Source organism: Hemiscyllium ocellatum, chromosome 44 (assembly GCF_020745735.1).
Source record: "Hemiscyllium ocellatum isolate sHemOce1 chromosome 44, sHemOce1.pat.X.cur, whole genome shotgun sequence".
In the NCBI taxonomy this organism is placed as follows: Eukaryota; Metazoa; Chordata; class Chondrichthyes; order Orectolobiformes; family Hemiscylliidae; genus Hemiscyllium; species Hemiscyllium ocellatum.
The window spans coordinates 23859088-23884197 of record NC_083444.1 but is presented as its reverse complement, the minus strand read 5'-3'; the positions used below and the strand labels follow the sequence as shown (position 1 = coordinate 23884197).

The 25110-nt window shown below is 51.9% G+C and overlaps 1 protein-coding gene across 1 annotated transcript in view; it reads right to left on the bottom strand.

Moving 5' to 3' along the window:
* Positions 1-19624, bottom strand: part of LOC132835320 (uncharacterized) — a 57149-nt gene extending 37525 nt beyond the window's left edge. Inside the window, exons 1-2 of the mRNA XM_060854766.1 lie at positions 19328-19624; positions 10224-10360 (exon numbers count right to left, since the gene is read on the bottom strand). Coding sequence (XP_060710749.1) covers positions 10224-10360; positions 19328-19558 — 368 coding nt within the window. The 5' untranslated portion in view covers positions 19559-19624. The remainder of the gene's footprint in view (positions 1-10223; positions 10361-19327) is intronic.
* Positions 19625-25110: the final 5486 nt, after the last annotated feature.

Sequence of the window (25110 nt, the reverse complement as noted above, 5' to 3'; positions counted from 1 at the left end):
CGACACTGGTCATGGGGCAGACGTACCCGCAGCCAGCAAGAATGAGGTCAAGTAGGATTTGCCCTCTTAAAGACCTGAAAGTACTGCGGGTGCTGTCGATCAGAAACAAAACCAGCAGCAGTTGCTGCAAAAGCTCAGTCAGTCTGGCAGCGTGTGTGGAGAGAAATCAGAGTTAACGTTTCCGGTCCTTCTGAGGAAGGGTCACCAGACCTGAAGCGTTAGCTGTGATTTCTCTCCACAGATGCTACTGGACTTGCTGAGCTTTTCCAGCACCTTCTGCTGGTTCGGTTTCTCCCTCACCTCCTGCCGCAGACCCAGCCCAGCAGTTACATCCTATAGGACCCGACCAGCTCTACCTGCAATGCTGCCTCCGAGCGACTCTTGGTGGCGGGACAGTGAAATCCCCCCCACCCCCCCAACCCGCAGTAAGCTTGCTCAAGGGCTAACCCCCTCCCCCAGAGCAACTGTATCCTACCGCTGGGTCAGGCCACATCCACGCGATGGGGATACCTGGCACATTGTAAGGTATGACTCCGGTGAGTACGGTGACTTCAGGCTGTGGCTCGACTCGTCTGAGAGACAGCTCTCCCAGGTGCCCCAGAGTTTGGTGAGGAGGACCGCGACTGGACTGTTCCTGCAAGGCCAGCCTGTTCTGGCCCCACCATCAATGCTGGGAGTGGGGGTCTGTCCGGTTTCATTGCCCCCGTGGAGGCTACGCGGCAAGTGATACCAAGGAGTGGCTGGCTGGGTGGTTTTTCAGAGTAGACCACACGCTTTCCGTTGCCATCGCGCCGTTTGTGGGATCACTCACAACATCTAGCACAGCGGCAACTCCAAAACTAACAAGTTCTCAATTCCCATTTGCTCTTCGGGAGATCATTATGTCAGTACAGAAGGCTTCTGCTGAGGAAAATAAAACTTACGGGTCTTCTCCCTATCTAATATCCAGACCCTGCACTTTCAGATGATCTTATATGTCTCGACCAGAGGGTTAGAGAGGGTAGACAGTGAGAGCCTTTTCCCTGGATGTGATGGCTAGCACAAGGGGACATAGCTTTAAATTGAGGGGTGATAGATATAGGACAGATGTCAGAGGTAGTTTCTTTACTCAGAGTAGTAGGGGCGTGGAGTGCACTGCCTGCAACAGCAGTAGACTCGCCAACTTTAAGGGCATTTAAATGGGCATGGGATAGACACGTGGGTGAGCATGGAATGGTGTAGGATAGATGGGCTTCAGATCAGTTCCACACGTTGGCGCAACATCGAGGGTCAAAGGTTATGTATTGCGCTGGAAGGTTCTATGAATGGGTGCGTGGGCTCAGGGAACACCTACTGGAACAGCACCAGGAGCGAGGGTCTCCGGTGACCCGGAGGTGGTGGGATGGTTCTACCCGGAGCACAGATGTGAGTGAACGGGAGGTTGAATTGTTCTGGTGACAGGAGGGCCCATCGCCAATGGGGAGACTGGTCAAAGAGAGTCAGGAACAAGGGGGACAGACGAGGGGCTGCTCTCCCCCCCCCCCCCCCCCCCCCCATCACTGTGGGCTGTCCCCACAGCCACCTCTCTGGGCCCGTAGATGCTTTGAGCACCCGTGCTCAGGGCTGAGGAATCACAGAGACTGTCCACCTCCTCACAGATGGTGCTGAAGAACTGCTGGGGATTGAGGGGGGGGGCCTCCCTGTCTACTGCCCACACAGGCCCCTTCACCTACCACCCCACTCCACCCCCATCCACCCAGGGGAGGGAGAGGCGATGGCCTGATCGTATTATCCCTGGACGAGTAACCCAGACACTCTGGTCAGGTTTCAGGGACACAGGCCGAGATCCCGCTACAGGGAGGCTGCGAAAATTCAATCCAACTAAATAAAACCCCCGGAGGTAAGAGTGACTACGAAACCGTTGCTGGAGAAATCCCACTTGGTTCCCTAAATGCCCTTGAGGGAAGGAAAACTGCCATCCTCACCAGGTCTGACCCATGTGCGACTCCGGGCCCACACCAATGGGGTTGACCTTTAACTACCCTCTGATGATATTAAGGATGGACAATAAATGCTAGGCCTGGCCAGTGACGTCCATGTCGCATGAACAACAAAGTAAAACACACACCATTGACCCCACACTCACACCCAGCGACTGTGTTAGCACTCTGTACCTTCAAAAGGAAGTTATTTTCACTCTGAAATCAGGCCTGTTCCTGAACTGCCAACAGTCTGAGGCAGGCAGCAGAACAGGCCCGATTTCAGAGGGGTAGGGGGTCACCGCAGACGCCTCATACTACGCTCCTTCATTTCCCCCCCTCCACCCCACTCAGAAACAGCCCCTAATGACTAGACAGGCCTGCCTGGGAAGTCAGCGCCTGATCAGCCTGCCCCCGCACCACCGCCCCCCTACTCCCGCCCTGACGTACTCTCGCTATGACTAAAACCGATTTTTCACTATGCGTCACCACTTCGCCCACCCTCCGCCTCCACCACACACACACCACCCCACCCCGTCCCCCCCCGCCACCACCTCAACAGGTCACAGCTGACAGAAAGGCAGGCTTCTCTCTGGCTAAAGGCCTGAGTGAGAGCTGTCGCAGAGCCTCAGAACTAGGCCCCAGGGCCTGAGGGATGGGGGGAGGCAGGGCTATTAACAGCCCAAACTAGTAGGCCCTCACGATTCCCACTCTCCCCAGCACCGGTGGTCAGGCGACTGGGTTCAGAGCCTGCCCGGGTGACAAGGCGAGGGGCAGCGGCAGGAATTGGAGGGTAGGGCAAAGCTGTCCCCACACATCAATGAAGACTGCGCAGGGCCAGACACAGACCCACCCGGGGTGCATGGGTCCCCCGGGGTGGTGGCTTTCATCCTGATAAAGTACCTTTTCTCTATACCTACTTTAACTACCTATCTATCTTGCAAACCCATGCTTACTACCAGCTGGGAGGACAAGGACAGTGAGTAGATGGGAACACGGCCAGCTGCAACCCATTCATTATGGCTATTCCTTCACTGCTGCTCGGTCAAAACCCTGGAATTCACCCCACCCCCCTCGGCAGAATTGTGGGGTTACCTACAGAAAAAGGTTTAGGGTGAGAGGGGAAAGATATAAAAGGGACCTTAGGGGCAACTTTTTCACACAGAGGGTGGTACGTGTATGGAATGAGCTGCCAGAGGAAGTGGAGGAGGCTGGTACAATTGCAACATTTAAGAGGCATTTGGATGGGTATATGAATGGGAAGGGTTTGGAGGGATATGGGCCGGGTGCTGGCAGGTGGGACTAGATTGGGTTGGGATGTCTGGTCGACGTGGACGGGTTGGACCGAAGGGTCTGTTTCTGTGCTGTACATCTCTAATGACTCTAAATGGACAACAGCAATTCAAAATATAGCTCATCACCATCTTCTCAACAGAAGGTCGGAGGCTGAGGGGTGACCACATGGAGGTTTATCAAATCATGAGAGACATGGATAGGATAAACAGACAAGGTCTTTCCCCTTGGGGTAGGGGGAGTCCAGAACTAGAGGGGTTTAGGGTGAGAGGGGAAAGATATAAGAGAGACCCAAGGGGCAACATTTTTATGCAGAGGGTGGAGAGCGTGTATGGAATGAGCTGCCAGAGGAACTGGTGGAGGCTGGTACAATTGCCATTACAATTATCCAACCAGCAACATCCACATCGCACAAATGAGTAATTTTTTGAAAAACAAATCTGTATTTTCAGTTACTAACTTTATCACTTTTACTTGAACCATCTATGACTTTAAATTCTATAAACGCTATAAATTCACATTTAATCCACCACTTTGTGGACATACCTGGTGTGACTGGGCCATGAGGCTCATTCTTTCAACGTTCACACACTGCCTTGCAAGACTTTTCCCTTTGGATAAAGGCTGTAATTCCTTTCTGAACACTGCACTAGCTTCGGCCTCGAATGCAGCCTCAGGTACAACATTCCTAATTGTAACCACTCGCTGCGTAAAATGCCTTTTCCTCATGTCAATTCTGTTTTCTTTCCAAAATTACCTTAAATCAATTTCTACGGCTTTTCTTTTTTAAATAAAAACACTTCAACCATTGGGAATAGTTTCTGTGTGTGTGTGTTTGTCTCCAGCTCCTGCCCAGCCCTAGAAAGCTGCACCTGCACCAAAACAGGGAAAAACAAACAACCAAGATGGGAATCTCATCAGAAACAGGAACGTGGGCAGGTCAGCGCCAAGGTAGGTACCAATAAGGAGCTGTTCTCCGGACACACGGAGAGATTTGGGATTGAGGGTAAGGATTCCGAAGGGGGGATAGGAGGGAAGTGCAAGGGGAGTGGGAGAAAGCGAGAGGGGGAGCAGGGTGGGGAGGGTGGTGCTGGGGGAAAGCTACAAGCGAGGGCGGACATGAAGTGGAGATTTCCTCCCGATCACGGCAAGGTGGTATCACCAGATGGTGTTATCCCAGCCCGGTTCTCTCTGGTGCTGGAACGCCACGGTCACTTTCCCCAATACTGCCCTGGAGACACACAACTCCCTACCCCCTATCGCAACCACCTCAACACTCACTGCCTCTTACCCCCGCCGCGGATGGGCCAGGAGTAGTCATTCGGCCCATCTACCCTGCTCTCCCAATTCAACCCGCCTTCAGTTTACAAAACCGCAGCCTCTGCCCGCCCACAACCATAATCAACTCTTCCGAATCTTGATCCCTCCCTGTTACTGAGGGACTTTAATGCAGTAACATAACCCTCACCTTCAGCACACAATTACTGAAGCAAATCGGTTAGGCCACTGTTGGAATATTGCGTGCAATTCTGGTCTCCTTCCTATCGGAACGATGTTGTGAAACTTGAAAGGGTTCAGAAAAGATTTACAAGGATGTTGCCAGGGTTGGAGGATTTGAGCTACAGGGAGAGGCTGAACAGGCTGGGGCTGTTTTCTCTGGAGCGTCAGAGGCTGAGGGGTGACCTTATAGAGGTTTATAAAATTATGAGGAGCATGGATAGGATAAATAGACAAAGCTTTTTCACTGGGGTGGGGGAGTCCAGAACTAGAGGGCATAGGTTTAGGGTGAGAGGGGAAAGATATAAAAGGGACCTAAGGGGCAACGTTTTCACTCAGAGGGTGGTACGTGTGTGAAATGAGCTGTCAGAGGATGTGGTGGAGGCTGGTACAATTGCAACATTTAAGAGGCATTTGGATGGGTATGTGAATAGGAAGGGTTTGGAGGGATATGGGCCGGGTGCTGGCAGGTGGGACTGGATTGGGTTGGGGTATCTGGTCGGCGTGGACGGGTTGGACCGAGGGGTCTGTTTCCGTGCTGTACATCTCTATGATTGTATGCCTCACTGGGCTGTCTCTCTCCAAGTGAAGGGAGCCCCAGTCCGAGCAAACCGACGAGACAGTTAGAAACCCTTGGTTCTGAGCTCATTCTGAGAAATATTTATTGCAGGGGCTCTGTAATGTTTTAATAACAGAGGGCTGGGAGCTGATCACTGTAAACCTGCTGTGTGTCCTAACCACAACCAAACACTGGGCCAAACAGGGGGGTACACAACCGCATCCTGATGTGGGGGGGGGGGGGGGGGGGGGGTACAAATCTTCCGACTCAATCTCGGCCAGAGCGGGCCTACCCTCCTCGGTTTCTGATCTCTAGCCCCGTCCTCCGGAACGGTCAGGGATGGACGCGCTCCCTTCTGTTCACCGTCACTGTCTCACGTTCTCAGAAGCCCGTTTCCCCACCCCCACCCCCACCCCCAGAACAGACGGTCCATTTCCCCACCTCAGCAACTTCGCTTGCCCATTCTCACCCCTGACCTGGCTCATTGGTGTCTCAGTCCCCTCCAGATTCAGCTCCCCAGCCCCCACCATCACCAAACACCCCCCACCCCAGCCCCCAACAGTCTCAGGTTGATCCAAAACATTTCACCAAGTCTCATTCCCCGATCAACCCTATGTTCCTGAACTTCAACTTGTGTCAAAACAACTTTGGAATATTAATCCTAGTTTTCATATCCCTCTACAGGACCCCTTCCCTCCTCCAGCCCCTACACCCCCTCCCTATCTCTGTAACCCCCTCCAGCCCCTACACCCCCTCCCTATCACTGTAACCCCCTCCAGCCCCTACACCCCCTCCCTATCTGTTACCCCCTCCAGCCCCTACACCCACTCCCTATCTCTGTAACCCCCTCCAGCCCCTACACTCCCTCCCTATCTCTGTAACCCCCTCCAGCCCCTACACCCCCTCCCTATCTCTGTAACCCCCTCCAGCCCCTACACTCCCTCCCTATCTCTGTAACCCCCTCCAGCCCCTACACTCCCTCCCTATCTCTGTTACCCCCTCCAGCCCCTACACCCCCTCCCTATCTGTTACCCCCTCCAGCCCCTACACCCACTCCCTATCTCTGTAACCCCCTCCAGCCCCTACACTCCTCCCTATCTGTTACCCCCTCCAGCCCCTACACCCCCTCCCTATCACTGTAACCCCCTCCAGCCCCTACACCCCCTCCCTATCTGTTACCCCCTCCAGCCCCTACACCCCCTCCCTATCTCTGTAACCTCCTCCAGCCCCAACACCCACTCCCTATCTCTGTAACCCCCTACACCCCCTCCCTATCTCTGTAACCCCCCTACTCCCCTCCCTATCTCTGTAACCCCCCTACACCCCCTCCCTATCTCTGTAACCCCCCTACACCCCCTCCCTATCTCTGTAACCCCCCTACACCCCCTCCCTATCTCTGTCCCTTCATTCACCCCCAATCCTTTCGGAGTTTACTGAACTCCTCCAATCCCACTGTCCGGAGCATCCCGGATTCCCACCACTCCATGCCTCCACCTGCCGGGGGGTTAAGGTCTGAAATTTTCACCAGAATCCACCTCACCCTCCTATTCTTTCTTCCCCCCGCGCCCCCTTTTAAACTGCTCCCGGTATAATGGTCACCTGCCCCTATTTCCCCTCTGGGCTGCCCAGTGTTCAAAGGGACTTCACCATTACTGCTCAGAGAAACATTGGGTGTCCCAGGATGTAGACAGTGGGGGAATTCAGTGACGGTCGCGCCACTGAATGTCAAGGGGTGGTGGTTAGATGGGCATTGCCTGGCATTTTGTGTGGTACAAGTGTTCCCTGCCACTGGTCAGCCCAAGGCTGGATATGGTCCTGATCTTGTTGCATTAGCACACTGGCTAATATTTCGACACGTGAGGAGCAGTGAATGGTGAACAACTATCGAACATTCCCACTTCTTAACCTTGCGATGGAGGGAAAGTCATTGATGAAGCATTTGAAGACGGTTGGGCCTGGGACACTCCCACCTGAGGGACTCCACAGAGATGCCCTGGAGCGGAGATGACTGACACCCCCACAGTCATCGCCCCGTGTGGCAGGTGGGACTCCAAGCAACAGCGTTTGCTCCAATACCCACCGCTTCCAGTTTGTGCTCAGGGCTCCTTGGTCCCACACTCGGTCGAATGTAACCTTGGCCCCAAGGGCTGTCCCTCTCCCCTCCTCTCCCCTCGGGAGGTCAGCTCTTCCATCCATGTTTGAGGTAAGGCCGCAGTGGGGTCAGGAGCGGAGTGGCCGTGGTGAACCCAGACTGGGCGTCACTGAGGTAGGTGCTGCTGGACAGCGCCGGTAATGACCCCTTCCATCACTTCACTCAGAAACTATGTTCAAAATCACACAACACCAGGTTAGAGTCTAACAGGTTTAATCGAAAGCACACTAGCTTTTGGAGCGACGCTCCATCAGGTGATAGTGAAGGGCTTGAGCGCAACACAGACCGATCCCTCCACTATCACCTGATGAAGGAGCGTCGCTCCAAAAGCTAGTGTGCTTCCAATTAAACCTGTTGGACTCTAACCTGGTGTTGGGTGATTTTTAAACTTTGTACACCCCAGTCCAACACCGGCATCTCCAAATCCTGAGCAACTACAGTAGATTGCGGAGATGGTAATGGGCTGGGTTGGATTGGTCCTGCTTTTTATATACAGGGCATACCTGAGCACATTGCCGGGTAGATGCCAGGGTTGTAACTGTAATGGGACAGCTTGGTCAGAGAGCAGCAAGTCTGCAGCACATGTCTTCAGTACTATTGCTGGAATGTTATCAGGGCCCATTGCTTTTACAGTATCCAGTGTCTCCAACTGTTTTTTGGATCACGTGGATTGGATTGGCTGGAAACTGGTCTCTGTGATGCTGGGAACCACTGGAGATACTCGGATCCTCCACACAGCTCCTGACTGAAGATCACTGGGAACGTTCCAGCCCTATCTTCTGCACTGACGTGCTGGGCTCCTCAATCACTGAGGACGGGGATATTTGAGAGTTGTTTAATTCTCCGCCACCACTCACGACTGGATGTGACAGCAGTGCAGAGCATGGTTGTGGGAATCACTTAGTTCTGCCTGTCGCTGTTTGATATCTAAGTTATCCTGTCTGGGGGCTTCACCACCTGGACACCTCATCCTGCGGTCTGTCCCACGCTGCTCCTGCAAATATGCACTTCTACGTCCGACACTGATCCCGTGGCTGGTTGAGTCGGTGTGGGGGGTGGGGAGGGAGGTACATCAAAACGCACGAAGAGTACATTGCTGCACAGCTGATGGCCCCCACAGCGCCTTGTGGAGGTCCAGCCCCGAGACCCGTTCAAAGGCTGTCCCATTTAGCAAGGGACCTGGCCCAGGGAGAAGGCCAAGGCATTTGATATGTACGCCAGGTAGCTCAGGAAAGGGTAGGCCCACGCCAGGACAAAGGAGGGAAGTCAGTCATGGAGCCAGAGGAAGTGGGTGTCATCTTGAACAAATACTCCACATCAGCCCCCACCGGGAGGGGGGCATGGATGAAGTGGAAGATTCGGGAGGGGGAGGTTGGTATTCTGGAGTTCGATATTAAGGAGAAGGTCATAGATTCCCTACAGTGTGGAAACGGGCCCTTCAGCCCAACAAGTCCACACCGACCCTCCGACACAGTAACCCACACAGATCCATTCCCCTAGCCCAATTACTCTACATTTACTGCAGACTAATCCACCCTAACTTACACATCCCTGAACACTATGGGGTAATTTAGCACAGTCAATCCACCCTAACCTACACATCCCTGAACACTATGGGGTAATTTAGCATGGCCAATCCACCCTAACCTACACATCCCTGAACACTATGGGGTAATTTAGCATGGCCAATCCACCCTAACCTACACATCCCTGAACACTATGGGGTAATTTCCCCTGGCCAACCCACCCTAACCTACACATCCCTGAACATTATGGGGTAATTTAGCATGGCCAACCCACCCTAACCTACACATCCCTGAACACTATGGGGTAATTTAGCATGGCCAATCCACCCTAACCTACACATCCCTGAACACTATGGGGTAATTTCCCCTGGCCAACCCACCCTAACCTACACATCCCTGAACATTATGGGGTAATTTAGCATGGCCAACCCACCCTAACCTACACATCCCTGAACACTATGGGGTAATTTAGCATGGCCAATCCACCCTAACCTACACATCCCTGAACACTATGGGGCAATTTAGCATGGCCAACCCACCCTAACCTACACATCCCTGAACACTATGGGACAATTTAGCACGGCCAATCCACCCTAACCTACACATCCTTGGACTGTGGGAGGAAACCACAGACACAGGAAGAATTTGCAAATCCTAAAGAGAGAGTTTCCTGGGACTGGAATCGAACCCCGGGTCCCTGGCGCTGTGAGGCAGCAGTGCTAACCAGTGAGACACTGGCCAGAAAAAAAAGCATTAAGATCGATAAGTCCCCAGGGCCAGATGGGATCTATCCCGGGATATTGAGGGAAGCACGGGAGGAGATTGCTGAGGCCTGGACAGAGACCTTTGTATCCTCTTTAGCCACAGGCGAGGTTCCCAGAGACCTGGAGAACAGCCAACATTGCTCCTTTGTTCAAGAAGGGCACTGGGGTAATCCAGGAAAGTATAGGCCAGTGAGCTATCGGTAAGTGGTAGGGAACATATTGGAAAAGATTCTTAGGGATAGGATTTGCTTGCATTTGGAGGAGAGTGGATTAATTCAAGATTGATAGCATGGCTTTATGTGGGAAAGGGCTTGTCTCTCTAACTGGATGGTGTGCGTTTTGAGAAGGCAAAGATGATTGAGGAGGGAATGTTGGCTCCACAGTTGACAAAGTGTTCCATACTTCTTAACCATTCGCCCCACACACCAGCCCGCTGACACACAAACCACCCCCCCACATTAGAGGCAGACTCACCTCGCGATGTCGGCCATGCTGGGGGACGAACGCGGCGATACAACAACGCAGCTTCCATGTCCAAGTTGCCATCCTGTCGGCTGGGGTGAGGGTGGGGGGGATGGATGAGGGAGGAACGAGACTCTCCCTCGGGGGACCTGTTGACAGAAACGATAATGACAGGGCCTTAGAAACAGGAGGCAGAGCCAACACTCAGAACCACACGCGAGAGACGACACGAGACACAGGGCACCAAGGGAGCGCGGAGGAGGGGTACAGCAGGCCGGATGGAGTTCGAGGGCTGGGTGTGGCCGAGGGGACACAGTGGCTGGGATCCAGAACATTCTCCCTGGAAAAACCGTGGAAGTGAATCACGTCAATAATTCCCGCAGGGAGTCGAACAAGTTCCTGGGATGAGGGATCTATAGGATGGAATGTGTCTGCTCTCTCTGTCTGTCTGGGCCAGGACAAGCTGGTCAGGCTGAATGGCCTCTGCCAGTCAATAACAGGATCACTAATCCCTTCAGTCGAAGCTGTAAGGACCATCAGCTCCTCACCCACTCCACAGTCACTGGATGGACTATGTCCTGGATAAAAGGCCACACTCCCACCCTCACATCAGGAGGTCGCAGGTTCACATCCCACCACAGATGGACACTTCCCGGTCTCACTCACCGAGGGAGGGCCGCACTGTCTGAGGCACGTTCTCGCAGTCTGGGGATGACGGGGTTGGACACAGTGGACCTGTCTGCACAGCAGGTCAGGAGGAGGAGGGGAGTGGGGAGGGGGTGAGAAGTGGGGTTTGGCTTGTTTGGACAAGGCAAGATCCTGACTGGCTCTTAATGTGGTGGATGTGGGAAGGAGGTGTTCGACTCGTGGGTCAGTCCGGGAATTGGAGGCACAGATCCAAAAATCCAATAAGCCACCCCAAAACGGGAATGTTTCTCTGTCGGTCTCTCCCTCTCAGGGGTGTGTAATGTTGGGACACTCTGTCTCAGAAAGCTGGGGGGTGGGGTCATCATTTACAATGATGCCCATTGTTGTGAAGGCCCATCTGGTTGAGTTATGCCCTTTCGGGAGAGAAACCCTTACCCAGCCTCTCCCACCTTTAACTTCAGACTCACCACGACCCTTGGGGCAACTAGAGACAGGAGCAAACTCCTGGTGAGGGCAACTTCTTGTGACAAGGGGGAGAGGGGGTGGGGAATCTGAGTCAGGGTGGAATGGAGCAGGTGGAAATTCTGTGTTCCGGCATGGACATGTTGGACCGAAGGGTCTGTGCCCGTGCTGTACATCTCTATAAAGCAGGAGGTCGCTTTGGGATTGTTAGACTCAAACCCAAACCAGCGCTGACCAAGAGGTGGCGCACGGCTGCCACCTGGTGTCCTTGTGGAGAACAGCAGGTTGTGCCCAAAACTCTCAGTGTCACACTCGCCACCCCCCTCACCCACCAACGCCGACATCGGGTTCAAATCGGGGGGGGGGAAAAAACACCCTGTACCCAGTGAAAGAGAAGCTGCTTCACGCCCTATAACTCACATGGACAATGCCCAGGGACAGGGCTTTGGGGGAAATGACTGGATCTGGATTAAAATCATTGGGGGTGGGGGGGGGGGGGGGGGGGGGGGGGGGAAGAATGGGGCAGGGATCCAAGGGGTTGGGGGATGTACAGTCACCACACACCCACCCCAACCCAGAGATTAAGGATCTGCCCCATTTCCCAGGGCAGGAGCAGGGGGAGGGAAGGGTTGGGACCCCTTCTGCTGCTGTGACTCAGTGTCACCCCCTCCTGGCACTGAGTGGGTCATGGGGTCCACAGCAATGGGGAGAACTGGAGGAGGGGAGGGGAGGGGGCGCTTCCCCCACCCCAAAACCCCCAAGGTCAATATTTATCCTTCAGGCAACCCCACTGAAAACAGACCTTCTCATGGGATCTTGCTGTGCTCACGTTCCCACAGCCAGCCCAGTTGCCTTGGTAACTGTCGTCTCCAGGACGAGCATTTCCTCATGTTCAGCACCTCCCACAGTAATTCTGCATCCTGCAGGTGCACAGTTGTCTCTCCACCTCAGCTTATCTGCTACAAAAGCCTCACCTTCCACAGATCCCTCCTCATCCCTCCTCCCCCTCCCCCCCCCGGCACCCTCATCAACCTCCCACTCCCTCAAATGCCCCATCTTGACTGAATGAAACTGAGCGACTCTCCTCCCCCATAACTTGGAGGTTTAACACCGAAACCTGGAACAAGACCCGGAAACAGGGCCTGGTGGTCACTGGGTGGGATAATCAAGAGGGACAGAGCTCTTTCACCCTGGGGAATGAGATTCAGTCTTTCAACTTGTACCTGCTAAACATACCTCCAAACAAACCCTGAAATCCCACCTCACCCCAACTAAATACACCACTCTCTCAGTCAGTAACAATTTGCTCCTGTTCCGAACGGGAGAGTGAGTGCACGAGAGAGAGCGAGCAAGCAAGAAAAATTAGCCTCATCACTGAGGTGGGATTTCAGAAAAAACTGGTCACCTGTTGACAAAACTGATCAGCCACCAGGTAGTAGGACATGTCTCACACTCCGAGTCATACACATGTGTGTTCAGGCCGGAAATGAATCAAGACAAATTATTTCTAAACCATTGAATCTTGACTTAATGTGTACCTGAGTACAGCATAACGTTCGATGTAGAGATGGAATTTAAAATGTGATATATTTTGACAATCCCCCTTATAAAATATCTAAATAAATTCATACGGATTTAAAATAGATTATGTTTAGATCCTATTTATATACAATCTACTCCAAAAACACTTGGAAGAGTTCAGAAGAGATTTACAATGATGTTACCGAAACTACCAAACGCTGGGGAATCACAGCAGCTCAGACAGCGTCCATGCAGAGAGAGCAGGCTAACATTAGCGGAGGACAGGGCACAGTATTCCCTCCTGAGAAACAGAGTGAACGGGGATACTGGGCCTGGAGAGACAGTAAAATGTTCACTTGCCCTCTCTCCCTCCATGAACATTGTCTAACACGCTGTGATCGAAGGCATTGGGTGCTTTCAATACAGATTCTAACATTTGCAGTAATTTTCTGCTGCTTTTACAAGGATGTTGCCAGGGTTGGAGAGTTTGAGCTACAGGGAGAGGCTGAACAGGCTGGGGCTGTTTTCCCTGGAGCATCGGAGGCTGAGGGGTGACCTTATAGAGGTTTACAAAATTATGAGGGGCATGAATAGCATAAATAGACAAAGTCTTTTCCCTGGGGGTCCAGGGAATCCAGGACTCGAGGGCATAGGTTTAAGGTGAGAGGGGAATGATAGAAAAGAGACCTAAGGGGCAACTTTTTCCACACAGAGGGTGGTACATGTATGGAATGAGCTGCCAGAGGATGTGGTGGAGGCTGGTACAATTGCAACATTGAAAAGGCATTTGGATGGGTATATGAATAGGAAGGGTTTGGAGGGATATGGGCCGGGCACTGGCAGGTGGGACTAGATTGGGTTGAGATATCTGGTCGGCATGGACGGGTTGGACCGAAGTTTCAGTGTTGTACAACACTGTGACTCAAATTAAAGAAAAAAGTTTGTTAGAGCATAAATGTACAAACTGATGTAAATTAATGTCTGTATACATTAAAGTTCCACATTTATATTCAATGTATTTGCTAATTTCATGCGTGTATCAAACACACTGAAATGTATCTGAAATTGTGGATTACTCACATACAACCCCATTCCCAATGGAAAATGGATCAGCACACTGACAGAATGAAATTCATTCGACGTGCATCATGTATGTGATGGAAGGGAATTATATTGACATTAATCCTTAATATATATTCTTCCTGTTAAATAAGTTACAAAAGAATAAATAACCTATATTTAGTTAGCTGAATAGGATTTATAAATATTCCACACATTTTATCACATGGAAACAGACAGGTAGAAACCTACAAACCCCAGAGTAATGCATTGAACATTTGAGGCAGTTCTTCGAGGGTCAGGAATCAGTGAATTTGGGCCATGAAGTATATTCAAGGCTGGTGAAAGGTTTTTAAATCAGTCAGGGACTCCTTGGCTGTGGGGAGCTGAGGATTAGCAAATCAACCACCATTTTATTGAACGGCAGTGCAGATTCAATGGGCTGAATGGCCTAAATCACATGCGTTGGACCCTGCCTCACATGCTGACTCTCGCTGGGATGTGGCTCCCACAGGCATGATCCTTCCCACACCACTCACTATGGGGCACAAGCCTCTCCCAGGGGATGGGTCCCACCCTACCTCCCTCAATCCCCCACCCACCCCACCATCCCCAGACTCAGATCCACATTGTAGTCATCTGCAACCTGACAACAGATTAGATTCCCTACAGTTTGGAAACAGGCCATTCGGCCCAGCAAGTCCACACTGACTCTCCAAAGAGTAACCCACCAAGACCCATTCCCCCACCCTACGTTTACCCCTGATTAGTGCATCTAACACTGTGGGGCAATTTCCCATGGCCAATCCACCCTAACCTACACATCCCTGAACACTATGGGGTAATTTAGCATGGCCAATCCACCCTAACCTACACATCCCTGAACACTATGGGGTAATTTAGCATGGTCAATCCACCCTAACCTACACATCCCTGAACACTATGGGGTAATTTAGCATGGTCAATCCACCCTAACCTACACATCCCTGAACACTATGGGGTAATTTAGCATGGCCAATCCACCCTAACCTACACATCCCTGAACACTATGGGGTAATTTAGCATGGCCAATCCACCCTAACCTACACATCCCTGAACACTATGGGGTAATTTAGCATGGCCAATCCACCCTAACCTACACATCCCTGAACATTATGGGGTAATTTAGCATGGCCAATCCACCCTAACCTACACCTCTTTGGACCGTGGGAGGAAACCGGAGCACCCGGAGGAAACCCACACAGGCACAGGGAGAATGTGCAAACTCCACACAGATGGTGAGACCAGAAAGGAGAGTGATGTGCAAGAAACAGAGGAGAATGAGAGTGTTTCAGTGAGTGTGCGACAGAGCAGCAACACAGGTAAACACCGGCTAGGAATTTGGGACCAGTTGAGACTCAGTGACAGAGGGGGACACACAAGTATGTGCGCACGTGTGTCTGTGCCTGTGTATTTCTGTAAAATATTTAAACATTATATCGGGAGAGAGTGTGGAGCCCCAGGGAGGGAGGTCAGTGTACCTCACAAAGGTATTAACGCTGAGGTTCACTCTCGCCAAATCTCCCTATCTCTCCACACCTCCCGTTCCCTCTGTCCTCCTCTCGTTCTCTCCCACGTTCTGCCTCTCCCTCCCTCCCCACCCCGTGGGGCCACATTTTTAAGCTCCTGCCTGTCGAGATAAGACAGACACTGATGGCTTGTTTTTCTAATTCTCACTGAGTCACAAAGGAAAATTCTAGACGAAACAAAGCCCGCTACTATTCACTGGGAGCTGACTCACTGACCTCCTCCATACCCTCAAATAACAACACTGGGAAGAGAAACAAAATAAAAATCACAGCAGAAGTTTCTGGAAACATGATCATTCACAGCACAAGATGCCTGTCCCTGAGATGATAAACAGGACGGGGGGGGGGGGGGGGGGGGGGGGGGGGGGGGGGGAAAGAGGGCCACAAGGAGAGCGAGAGAAACATCCGCAACATTCAGGGGAAGGAGCAGGGAGTGTGGGGGGAGGATGTCCAGGACAGAGACAGCACAGGAATTAGCTGCAGAGAAAGTCCCCATCAAACACCCCCAACACTGCCGCACCAAGGGATTACAACAGAGAGAGAGAGAGAGCTGACTCCACTCTGCAGGCGTAAAAGTAACACTCTCTCTACGTTTATCAACAGAGTAAGGCTCCCTCTACACTGTCCACACTGTCCTCCCCATCAAACACTCCCAGGGACAGGGACTGCACGGAGTTAGATATAGAGTAAAGCTCCCTCTACACTGTCCCCATCAAACACTCCCAGGGACAGGGACTGCACGGGGTTAGATACAGAGTAAAGCTCCCTCTGCACTGTTCTCCCCCCCACCCCCATCAAACACTCCCAGGGCCAGGGACTGCACAGCACGGGGTTAGATACAGAGTAAAGCTCACTCCACACTGTCCCCCCATCAAACACTCCCAGGGACAGGGACAGCACAGGGTTAAATACAGAGTAAAGTACCCTCTACACTGTCCCCCATCAAACACTCCCAGGACAGGGAAAGCACGGGGTTAGATACAGAGTAAAGCTCACTCTACACTGTGTCCCCCTTCTAATGCTCTCCGGACAGGAGCGGTACGTGGTCAGCTAGAGTAAAGCTCCCTCTACTCTTATCAACTGATAGTAAAGCTGTCTCTACCCTGTCCCTTCAAACACTCAGTACAGTACAGTGTTAGATACTGAGTAAAGCTTTCACTACATAGTCTCCATAGACAGCCCCAGAATAGGTACAGCCCATGGTTAGGTACAGAGTAAAAAATCAGTCTATGAATACAATAGGGTGTGCCTCTTTCACGGAGAGAGAATGGGAGGGCTGCAGATGCTGGACAGTCAGAGTTGGAGAGGGTGGTGCTGGAAAAGCACAGCAGGTCAGGCTGCCTCCGGGGAGCAGGAGGATCAACATTTCGGGGATAAGCCTTTCGTCAGGAATGAGCCTCACTCTGCACCCTTCGAGTGGTCCCATGTCCCCAGTCATACCACCACGGTCACTCCACAACCAGGGTCTTCACCAAAAGCAGTCAATGCTGATCCTACCGATGAATCCTGATCCCTTACCTTATCCCCTGACAATGAGCATCTTCGGGAATCCTCACCACCACATGATAATCACAGCCAAATCAACAAGCGCACACCCGTGATCCTCAATCAAGGGAAAATTACCTCCACCCACCCAACGAGAGACCCCCGCTCACACACCAGGGCTGTCTGTGGAATACTCCACCCAAACACAACGTCTCCCCGTGGCGGGGGTGGGGGGGGGGGGGAGGCTCCAGCCTGAAAGGAGGGTTCCTCAAGGCCTGAGGAGATCGTGTGCTGGCTCCCACAGCAGACCTGCCTGGTGCGCGCTGGCTAATGTAGAAGGGAACGTATCAGCCAGTAACACACACTGTCCCCAGGGATGGCTGCACGAAGGATTCTGTACCGCAAGGTGCGTTACAGAGAACATACACACACGCGCGCGCGAACACACACGCACACACACACACACACACACGGCAATATACCGACCCTCCCTGGCATTGCTCACCGTGCGAGCAACCACAAAGGCATCTCCAGCAAACACCAAGCTCTACATCGCACCAGCTCACACTCACTTCAGGGACGTGATTCCCTCATCGCCCCCTCCTCCTGTCAGCTCGGCTACCCAATCCCAATCCACTGGACCACTCACTGTTGGAGGGGACTATTTGGCTACGTGTTGCATTGCACCTGGCTCAGAGGGCAGGGTCGGGTGGAAAGTGGGCCGGCCGTCGAGATGAGAAACCAAGGGTCAGGCCAACTGCCCCACACCATGCCAGCCCTGCAGGGAGGGATGCTGGGTATCCATGGGGGGGACCTCAAAGTATAAGCAGAAACTTGGAGGGAGAGAGGCAGGAGGTGGGGGGGGGGGGGGGGGGTCATGTGGGGAGACAATCCTGCTCGTGTTCAGTTTGAACATTCACCTTTCCCCATAAATCCAAGCACAAATGCATTCTCTTTCCCCCTTCCCCACCCCACCCCCACCTTTCCGCTACCTACAGGGTGTCAGGGGGTGGGGGAAGGGAACTGGAACCCTCCAGCTTGCTGGCTGGGTGGGGGGGTTGCAGACGAGCAGAGGGGCACAGGAATTTTGCAGGGGGCTGGGGCTACCCAGGATGGGTGCAGATGAGCAGAGGGTCACGAAAAGTTTGCATGGGGGAGGGGGGGGGCCAAGGCACGCACCAGCTACAGTACGTCCCACCAGCCACCAACCATCTAGACAATAGACAATAGGTGCAGGAGTAGGCCATTCTGCCCTTCGAGCCTGCACCACCATTCAATATGATCATGGCTGATCATCCTTAATCAGTATCCGCTTCCTGCCTTATCTCCATAACCCTTGATTCCACTATCCTTGAGAGCTCTATCCAACTCTTTCTTAAATGAATCCAGAGACTGGGCCTCCACTGCCTCTGGGGCACAGCATTCCACACAGCCACCACTCTCTGGGTGAAGAAGTTTCTCCTCATCTCTGTCCTAAATGGTCTACCCCGTATTTTTAAGCTGTGTCCTCTGGTTCGGCACTCACATGTTTCCTGCCTCCAGAGTGTCCAATCCTTTAATAATCTTATATGTCTCAATCAGATCCCCTCTCAGTCTTCTAAACGCAAGGGTATACACGCCCAGTGGCTCCAATCTTTCAGCGTGGGATCTTGCTGTGCCCCCCTCCCATCAAGCAGTACTGTCCCACAAACAATAGTGGAACCTTGGGGAGGGGAGGGGGGGAGAGAGAGTGAGAGAGAGAGAGAGAGAAAGAGGAAGGGCACTATAATGTAGTCCAGCTCCTCCCTCCCTCATGAGTGAGGGACAGGGGGAAGGGGGTCCTGCAGTGCCACGTGGAGCACTGGCGCCCCCTGCTGCCACACACATGGGGGGGATTGGGGAGGGGGTGGTGGAGGCTGAATCATCCTCCTGGGCAGGGAGCAAGCAAGAGGAGGGAAAAAAAATCTGAGAGAAAAATAAACCGCGCCACTCTCAAACCACATGACAGCAGGAGGAGAGGAGGAGGAGGAGGGGGAGAGAAAAAGGCAGAGCGAAAAAAAAAACTGCGACACTGCGGGCCGAGCAGAATTCCTGATGGGATGACCCTTTTCCTGCAGAAATTTTCCAACGCTGACAAAATAAAACACATTGGCGAAAGGATTGATCAAGGATGGGAGAGGCGCGGATACATTGTGGTGGGTGTGGGGAGGGGAATGCAACATTGTAGCAAAATGCAACATTGTAGCAAAATGCAACAGATTACAAAGCGGCAGATTGCTACAAGCAACTGGCTACAATGTTGAACGCCCCTCTGAAAGTTACATTGCAAATTGAAACATTCGCCTTTTTTTCTAAAACATTGTGGGGTGGCCCATTCTCCTCTCTTTTTTTTACCTGCTTTGCAACATCCCTCGCCTTCTGGATGCGTGGCTGCGGAATCTTCAGAACAGAAATCCTCTCTCCCCACCCCCAAAGGGGAAAAAAAAATACATTTCTACCATCGTTGCTGCGTCTTCCGAGAGCTGTTGCAAGCCCTCGCCTCCCCCCAGTCCTGGTGGCCAGCTCGGGCTGAAACAGGGTTGCAATCCCGAAGCCCCCTGAGATGGCCCAGCGAGGGTCCAACATTTTCTGCCCCTTCAAAAGTTTGGCAAATTCCAACTACGCAGTTGCAGACTCGCACAGACACACTCCTCTCTCTCTCTCTCTGAGCCTAATACACAGCCCCTCCTCCTCCTCTCTGCCTGCCCAATGCAGCAAGTCACTTCAAGCTGCTGGAGTGAGATTGAAAGCTTTAGCCGCCGAGGTAGGTTCCAGGCTCCCAGTTCAGATGTCATCTGCATTCAACACCCCCCCCCCCCACCTCCCCAATTTTCATTGAATACTGAACTCAATTGCAACTGAGTGATATTTTGCCAAGGAAGAAGGAAGCAAAATAAAATAAACCCTGGGATCTAGAGGGTTGGGAAGTTTCGGGGGTGGGGGAGACACAATGTTCTATTTTACCAACATTCTAGAAAACATAAAATAAGTCAGCTTGGATGGGCGCCACAACTTTCCCCAATTACTTCAGATTTCCAGCATCTTCCTTTTATTTTTAATCTGCCCTGTTAGACCATTAGGGCCCATCTCCATCTTCCAAAAGACTTTCTGCCAACATTTTCCCCTTTCCATGGACACAGCTGGCTGGGTCACCACTTATTGTGCCCTCCCTTAACCCAGAATGGGAGACAAATTAGATATTCCTGATGAAGGGCTTTTGCTCGAAACGTCGATTTCGCTGCTCCTGGACGCTGCCTGAACTGCTGTGCTCTTCCAGCACCACTGATCCAGGATCTGGTTTCCAGAATCTGCAGGCATTGTTTTTACCACCAAGATATTTAGAAGCAGACAGTATATTTACTGCACTGAAGTTCCAGTCTGAAGTAGGCCCTGATGAAGGGCCTTTGCCCGAAATGTTGATTTTTCCTGCTTCTCAGATACTGCCTGACCTGCTGTGCTTTTCCAGCACCACTCTAATCTTGACTCTGATCTCCAGCATCTTCAGTATCCACCTCCACCAACTAGGAACAATATTTCAAACCAGTTTCAATGACTGTTGCCCAGGTTGGAGGGTTTGAGCTACAGGGAGAGGCTGAATAGGCTGGGGCTGTTTTCCCTGGAGCTGAGGGAAGTTATAATTTTATGGAGGTTATAAAATCATGAGGGGCATGGATATGGTAAATAGACAAAGTCTTTTCCCTGGGGTGGGGGAGTCCAAAACTAGAGGGCATAGGTTTAGGGTGAGAGGGGAAAGATATAAAAGGGGCAACTTTTTCACACAGAGGGTGGTACGTGTATGGAATGAGCTGCCAGAGGAAGTGGTGGAGGCTGGTACAATTACAACATTTAAGAGGCATTTGGATGGGTATATGAATAGGAAGGGTTTGGGGGGATATGGGCCGGGTGCTGGCAAGTGGGACTAGATTGGGTTGGGATATCTGGACGGGTTGGACCTCTCTATGACTCCTCCAGATGGTGTGGTGACCAGCTTTCAGGAATTGTAACAGTGAACATGCAGATAGGGAGGGGGCGGGGCAGATCCCAGGATCTTGATTGACAGAATGATGATGTATGTCAGGAGTCAGGATGGGGAGCGGCTTGGAGTGGAATTTGCAAGGGGTGATGTTCCCATTGTCTCTTGGTCGTGGTCATGTGTTTTGAAGGTGCCTTCCTACGGCTAGCCGGCAATGACCATCCCCAGTCTCAGCAGCACCCCCTGCGTCACCATCACTCTCAACATCCTGGGATTTACCAATGACCAGAAACTGAACTGGACCCCGTACACAGAAACTCAGTGGCAAAACGAGCAGCTCAGAATTCAGCAGCAAGTAACTCACCTCCTAACTCCCCAAAGCCTGTTCACCATCTTCAGGAAACCAGTCAGGAGTGTGATGGAATACTCCCCAGTTGCCCTGGATAGAGGCAGCCCCAACAACACTGGGTCTTTGAGAGCCCTCTACAACTGATCCTATCTCCCTCATGTTTCTTATAACCTTTCTGCACTCTTCAACCTAAATCCCAAATCAGGAAACAATGTTGACCTTGCTTTGTGCAGCTCCTGCGCAGTGTTGACCTTGTATTGCCTCTCTCTGTCTAGACACCCTGTGGTCTGCATGTCTATGTTTGCAATGATCTGTCTGTACTCCTCGCAAAACAAGCCTTTTCACTGTACTAAGGTGCATGCGACTACAATAAATCACATCAAAGGAGCTCGATACTATCCCAGAATAAAGCAGCCCCCCCCCTTGATTGGCACCACATCCACAAACATCCCCTCCCCCCCCACCACTGATGCTCAGTAGCAGCAGGGTATACCATTTACAGGATGCGCTGCAGAGACTCACCGAGGTTCCTGAGACAGCACCTTCCAAACCCACAAACCCTTCCATTAGATCAGTGAGGGGGGGGGATTAGATAGAACATAGAACATAGAAAGATACAGCGCAGTACAGGCCCTTCGGCCCTCGATGTTGCGCCGACCGAATCCTACCTAACCTACACTAGCCCAATAACTTCCAAATGCCTATCCAATGCCCGCTTAAATGACCATAAAGAAGGAGAGTTCACCACTGCTACTGGCAGGGCATTCCATGAACTCACAACCCGCTGCGTAAAGAATCTACCCTAACATCTGTCCTATACCTACCACCCTTAATTTAAAGCTGTGTCCCCTAGTAACACCTGACTCCATTAGCGGTAAAAGGTTCTCAGTGTCGACCCTATCTAAACCCTAATCATCTTATACACCTCTATCAAATCTCCCCTAAACCTTCTCTTCTCCAATGAGAACAGCCCCAAGTGCCTCAGCCTTTCCTCATAAGATTTTCCTACCATTCCAGGCAACATCCTGGTAAACCTCCTCTGCACTCTTTCCAATGCCTCCACATCCTTCCTATAGTATGGCGACCAAAACTGCACACAATACTCCAGATGAGGCCGCACCAGAGTCTTATACAGTTGCAACATGACCTCAGGACTCCGGAACTCAATTCCTCTACCAATAAAGCCCAGTACACCATATGCCTTCCTCACAGCACTATTTACCTGGGTGGCAACTTTCAGAGATCTGTGTACATGGACACCAAGATCCCTCTGCTCATCCACACTACCAAGTAGCCTACCATTAGCCCAGTAATCCATCATCTTGTTACTCCTACCAAAGTGAATGACTTCACACTTAGCTACATTGAATTCCATTTGCCACCTTTCTGCCCAGCTCTGCAACTTATCTATATCCGCTGTAACCTACCACTTCCTTCCTCACTATCCACAACTCCACTGAGTTGGGGAGGGGGATTAGATTACTGATGTGGAGTTGGAATGGAGAAGGGTATTAGACTCATGAGGGTATTGGGATGTGAAGTGGCACTAGATGAGTCAGGGACTATTAATGATGGTGGCTCAGTGGTTAGCACTGCTGCCTCACAGCATCAGGGTCCCAGGTTCGATTCCAGCCTCGGGCGACTGTCTGTGTGGAGTTTGCACATTCTCACCGTGTCTGCGGGGGTTTCCTCCGGGTGCTCTGGATTCCTCCCACAATCACAAAGATGTCTAGGTCAGGGAGGATTGGCCATGGAGAATGTAGGGTTACAGATGGGTGAGGGTGGGATGTTATTTGGAGGGTCAGTGTGGATTCAATGGGCTGAATGGCCCGTTTCCGCAGTTGAGGGATTCTATGATTCCCTATGAAATGGGGAATGATTGGGGATAGGATTGGAATGGGGAGGGGTGTCAGAATGGGGAGGGGTGTCGGAATGGAGAGAGATGTCGGAATGGGGAGGGGAGTCGGAATGGAGAGGGATGTCGGAATGGGGAGGGGAGTCGGAATGGAGAGGGATGTTGGAAAGGGAAGGGTTTTGGAATGGGGAGGGGTGTTGGAAAGGGAAGGGTTTTGGAATGGGGAGGGGTGTTGGAATGGGGAGGGGTGTTGGAATGGGGAGGGACGTTGGAACGGGGAGGGACGTTGGAATGGGGAGGGGTGTTGGAATGGGGAGGGACATTGGTGGGGAGGGACATTGGAATAGGGAGGGGTGTTGGAATGGGGAGGGGGGTTGGAACGGGGAGGGGTGTCGGAATGGGGAGAGGTGTTGGAATGGGAGGGGCGTTGGAATGAGGAGGGGTGTCGGAATGGGGAGGGGTGTCGGAATGGGGAGGGGGATTAAAATGGGGAGGAATGTTGGAATGGGGAGGGGTGTTGGAATGGGGAAGAGGTGTTGGAATGGGAAGAGGTGTTGGAATGAGGAGGGATGTTGGAATGGGGAGGGGTGTTGGAATGGGGAGGGGTGTTGGAATGGGGTGGGATTTGGGAATGGGGAGAGTCGTTGGAATGGGGAGGGATGTTGGAATGGGAGGGACGTTGGAATGCGGTGGGGCGTTGGAATGAGGTGGGCATTGGAATGCGGTGGGGCGTTGGAATGGGGAGGGGACATTTACAGTTGCCGTGAGTTGGATTTACTGTCCCTGTGTGGCCGTGGTCTCTGATCCAGACCTGACAGGAATGAGTAGGAAGGGACTGGAGGTCTGTGAGTGACTAGGTCAGGGAGCTCAACTTTCCCTAATACGCCAGGGTTTGGATCTGGTGAGGGTGGAGAGCGAGAGAGGGAAAGGTCAGCACATCTTGAAATAAATTAGTCTGACACACACTGGAGGGACACAGGTTCATTCGATCAACTCAGAGGATAGCAGAGGAGGAACAGGATCACAATAACAACTATCAGACAGCCGCTTCCACCCGGCCAGCAGCTTGGGTTCAGTTCTGGAGCCACATCTTTGGAAGGATATTGAGGCCTTGAAAAGGGTACAGAGGGAGATTGACTCGGCAGGACCAGGGTCACACCAGGACAGTGTTATTCCTGAAGTCATTACAAATGTGAAAAGATTTTGTCCAATATCTTCAGTTTATCAGACTGACAAACACGGGTTAAAACACTCACCAACTGGCAGTGAAGGAGTGTCAGTATAATTTATAATCCTCCATAATTTAAACTATACCCACACACACACACGCGCACGCACAGACACATACCCACACATAGACACACACACATACACACAGACACACACACACGCAGACACTCAGACACACACACAGACATACACACAGACACACACACAAATACACAGACACACGCACGCACACAGACACACACACACACAGACACACACACAGAGACACACACAGACAGACACACGCACACAGACAGACACACACACCCACAGACACACACAGACACTCAGACACACACGCATACAGACACACACAGGCACACACATACAGACACAGACGCACAGACACACACACCCACCGCACACAGACACACATACACACACACACACGCATACAAACACACAGACACACACATACAGACATGCATACATACACGCATGCGCATACAGACACACACACAGACACACACACACACATACACACACACACAGACATGATACAAATATTGTGGCTGGGAAAGAAATAAGGCAGCTCTCAGACCAGCCCCGGACCTATGGGTTACAGGTGCCGGTGAGATGTTTTCATGAGATTGATTGACACATTGATTCTCAATCCTTCCCTCCCATCCTGAGGACTCACCCTTTCAATGTCTCTCTTTTCATGAAGTGAATTTGTTGTGGGAGGGTCAGAG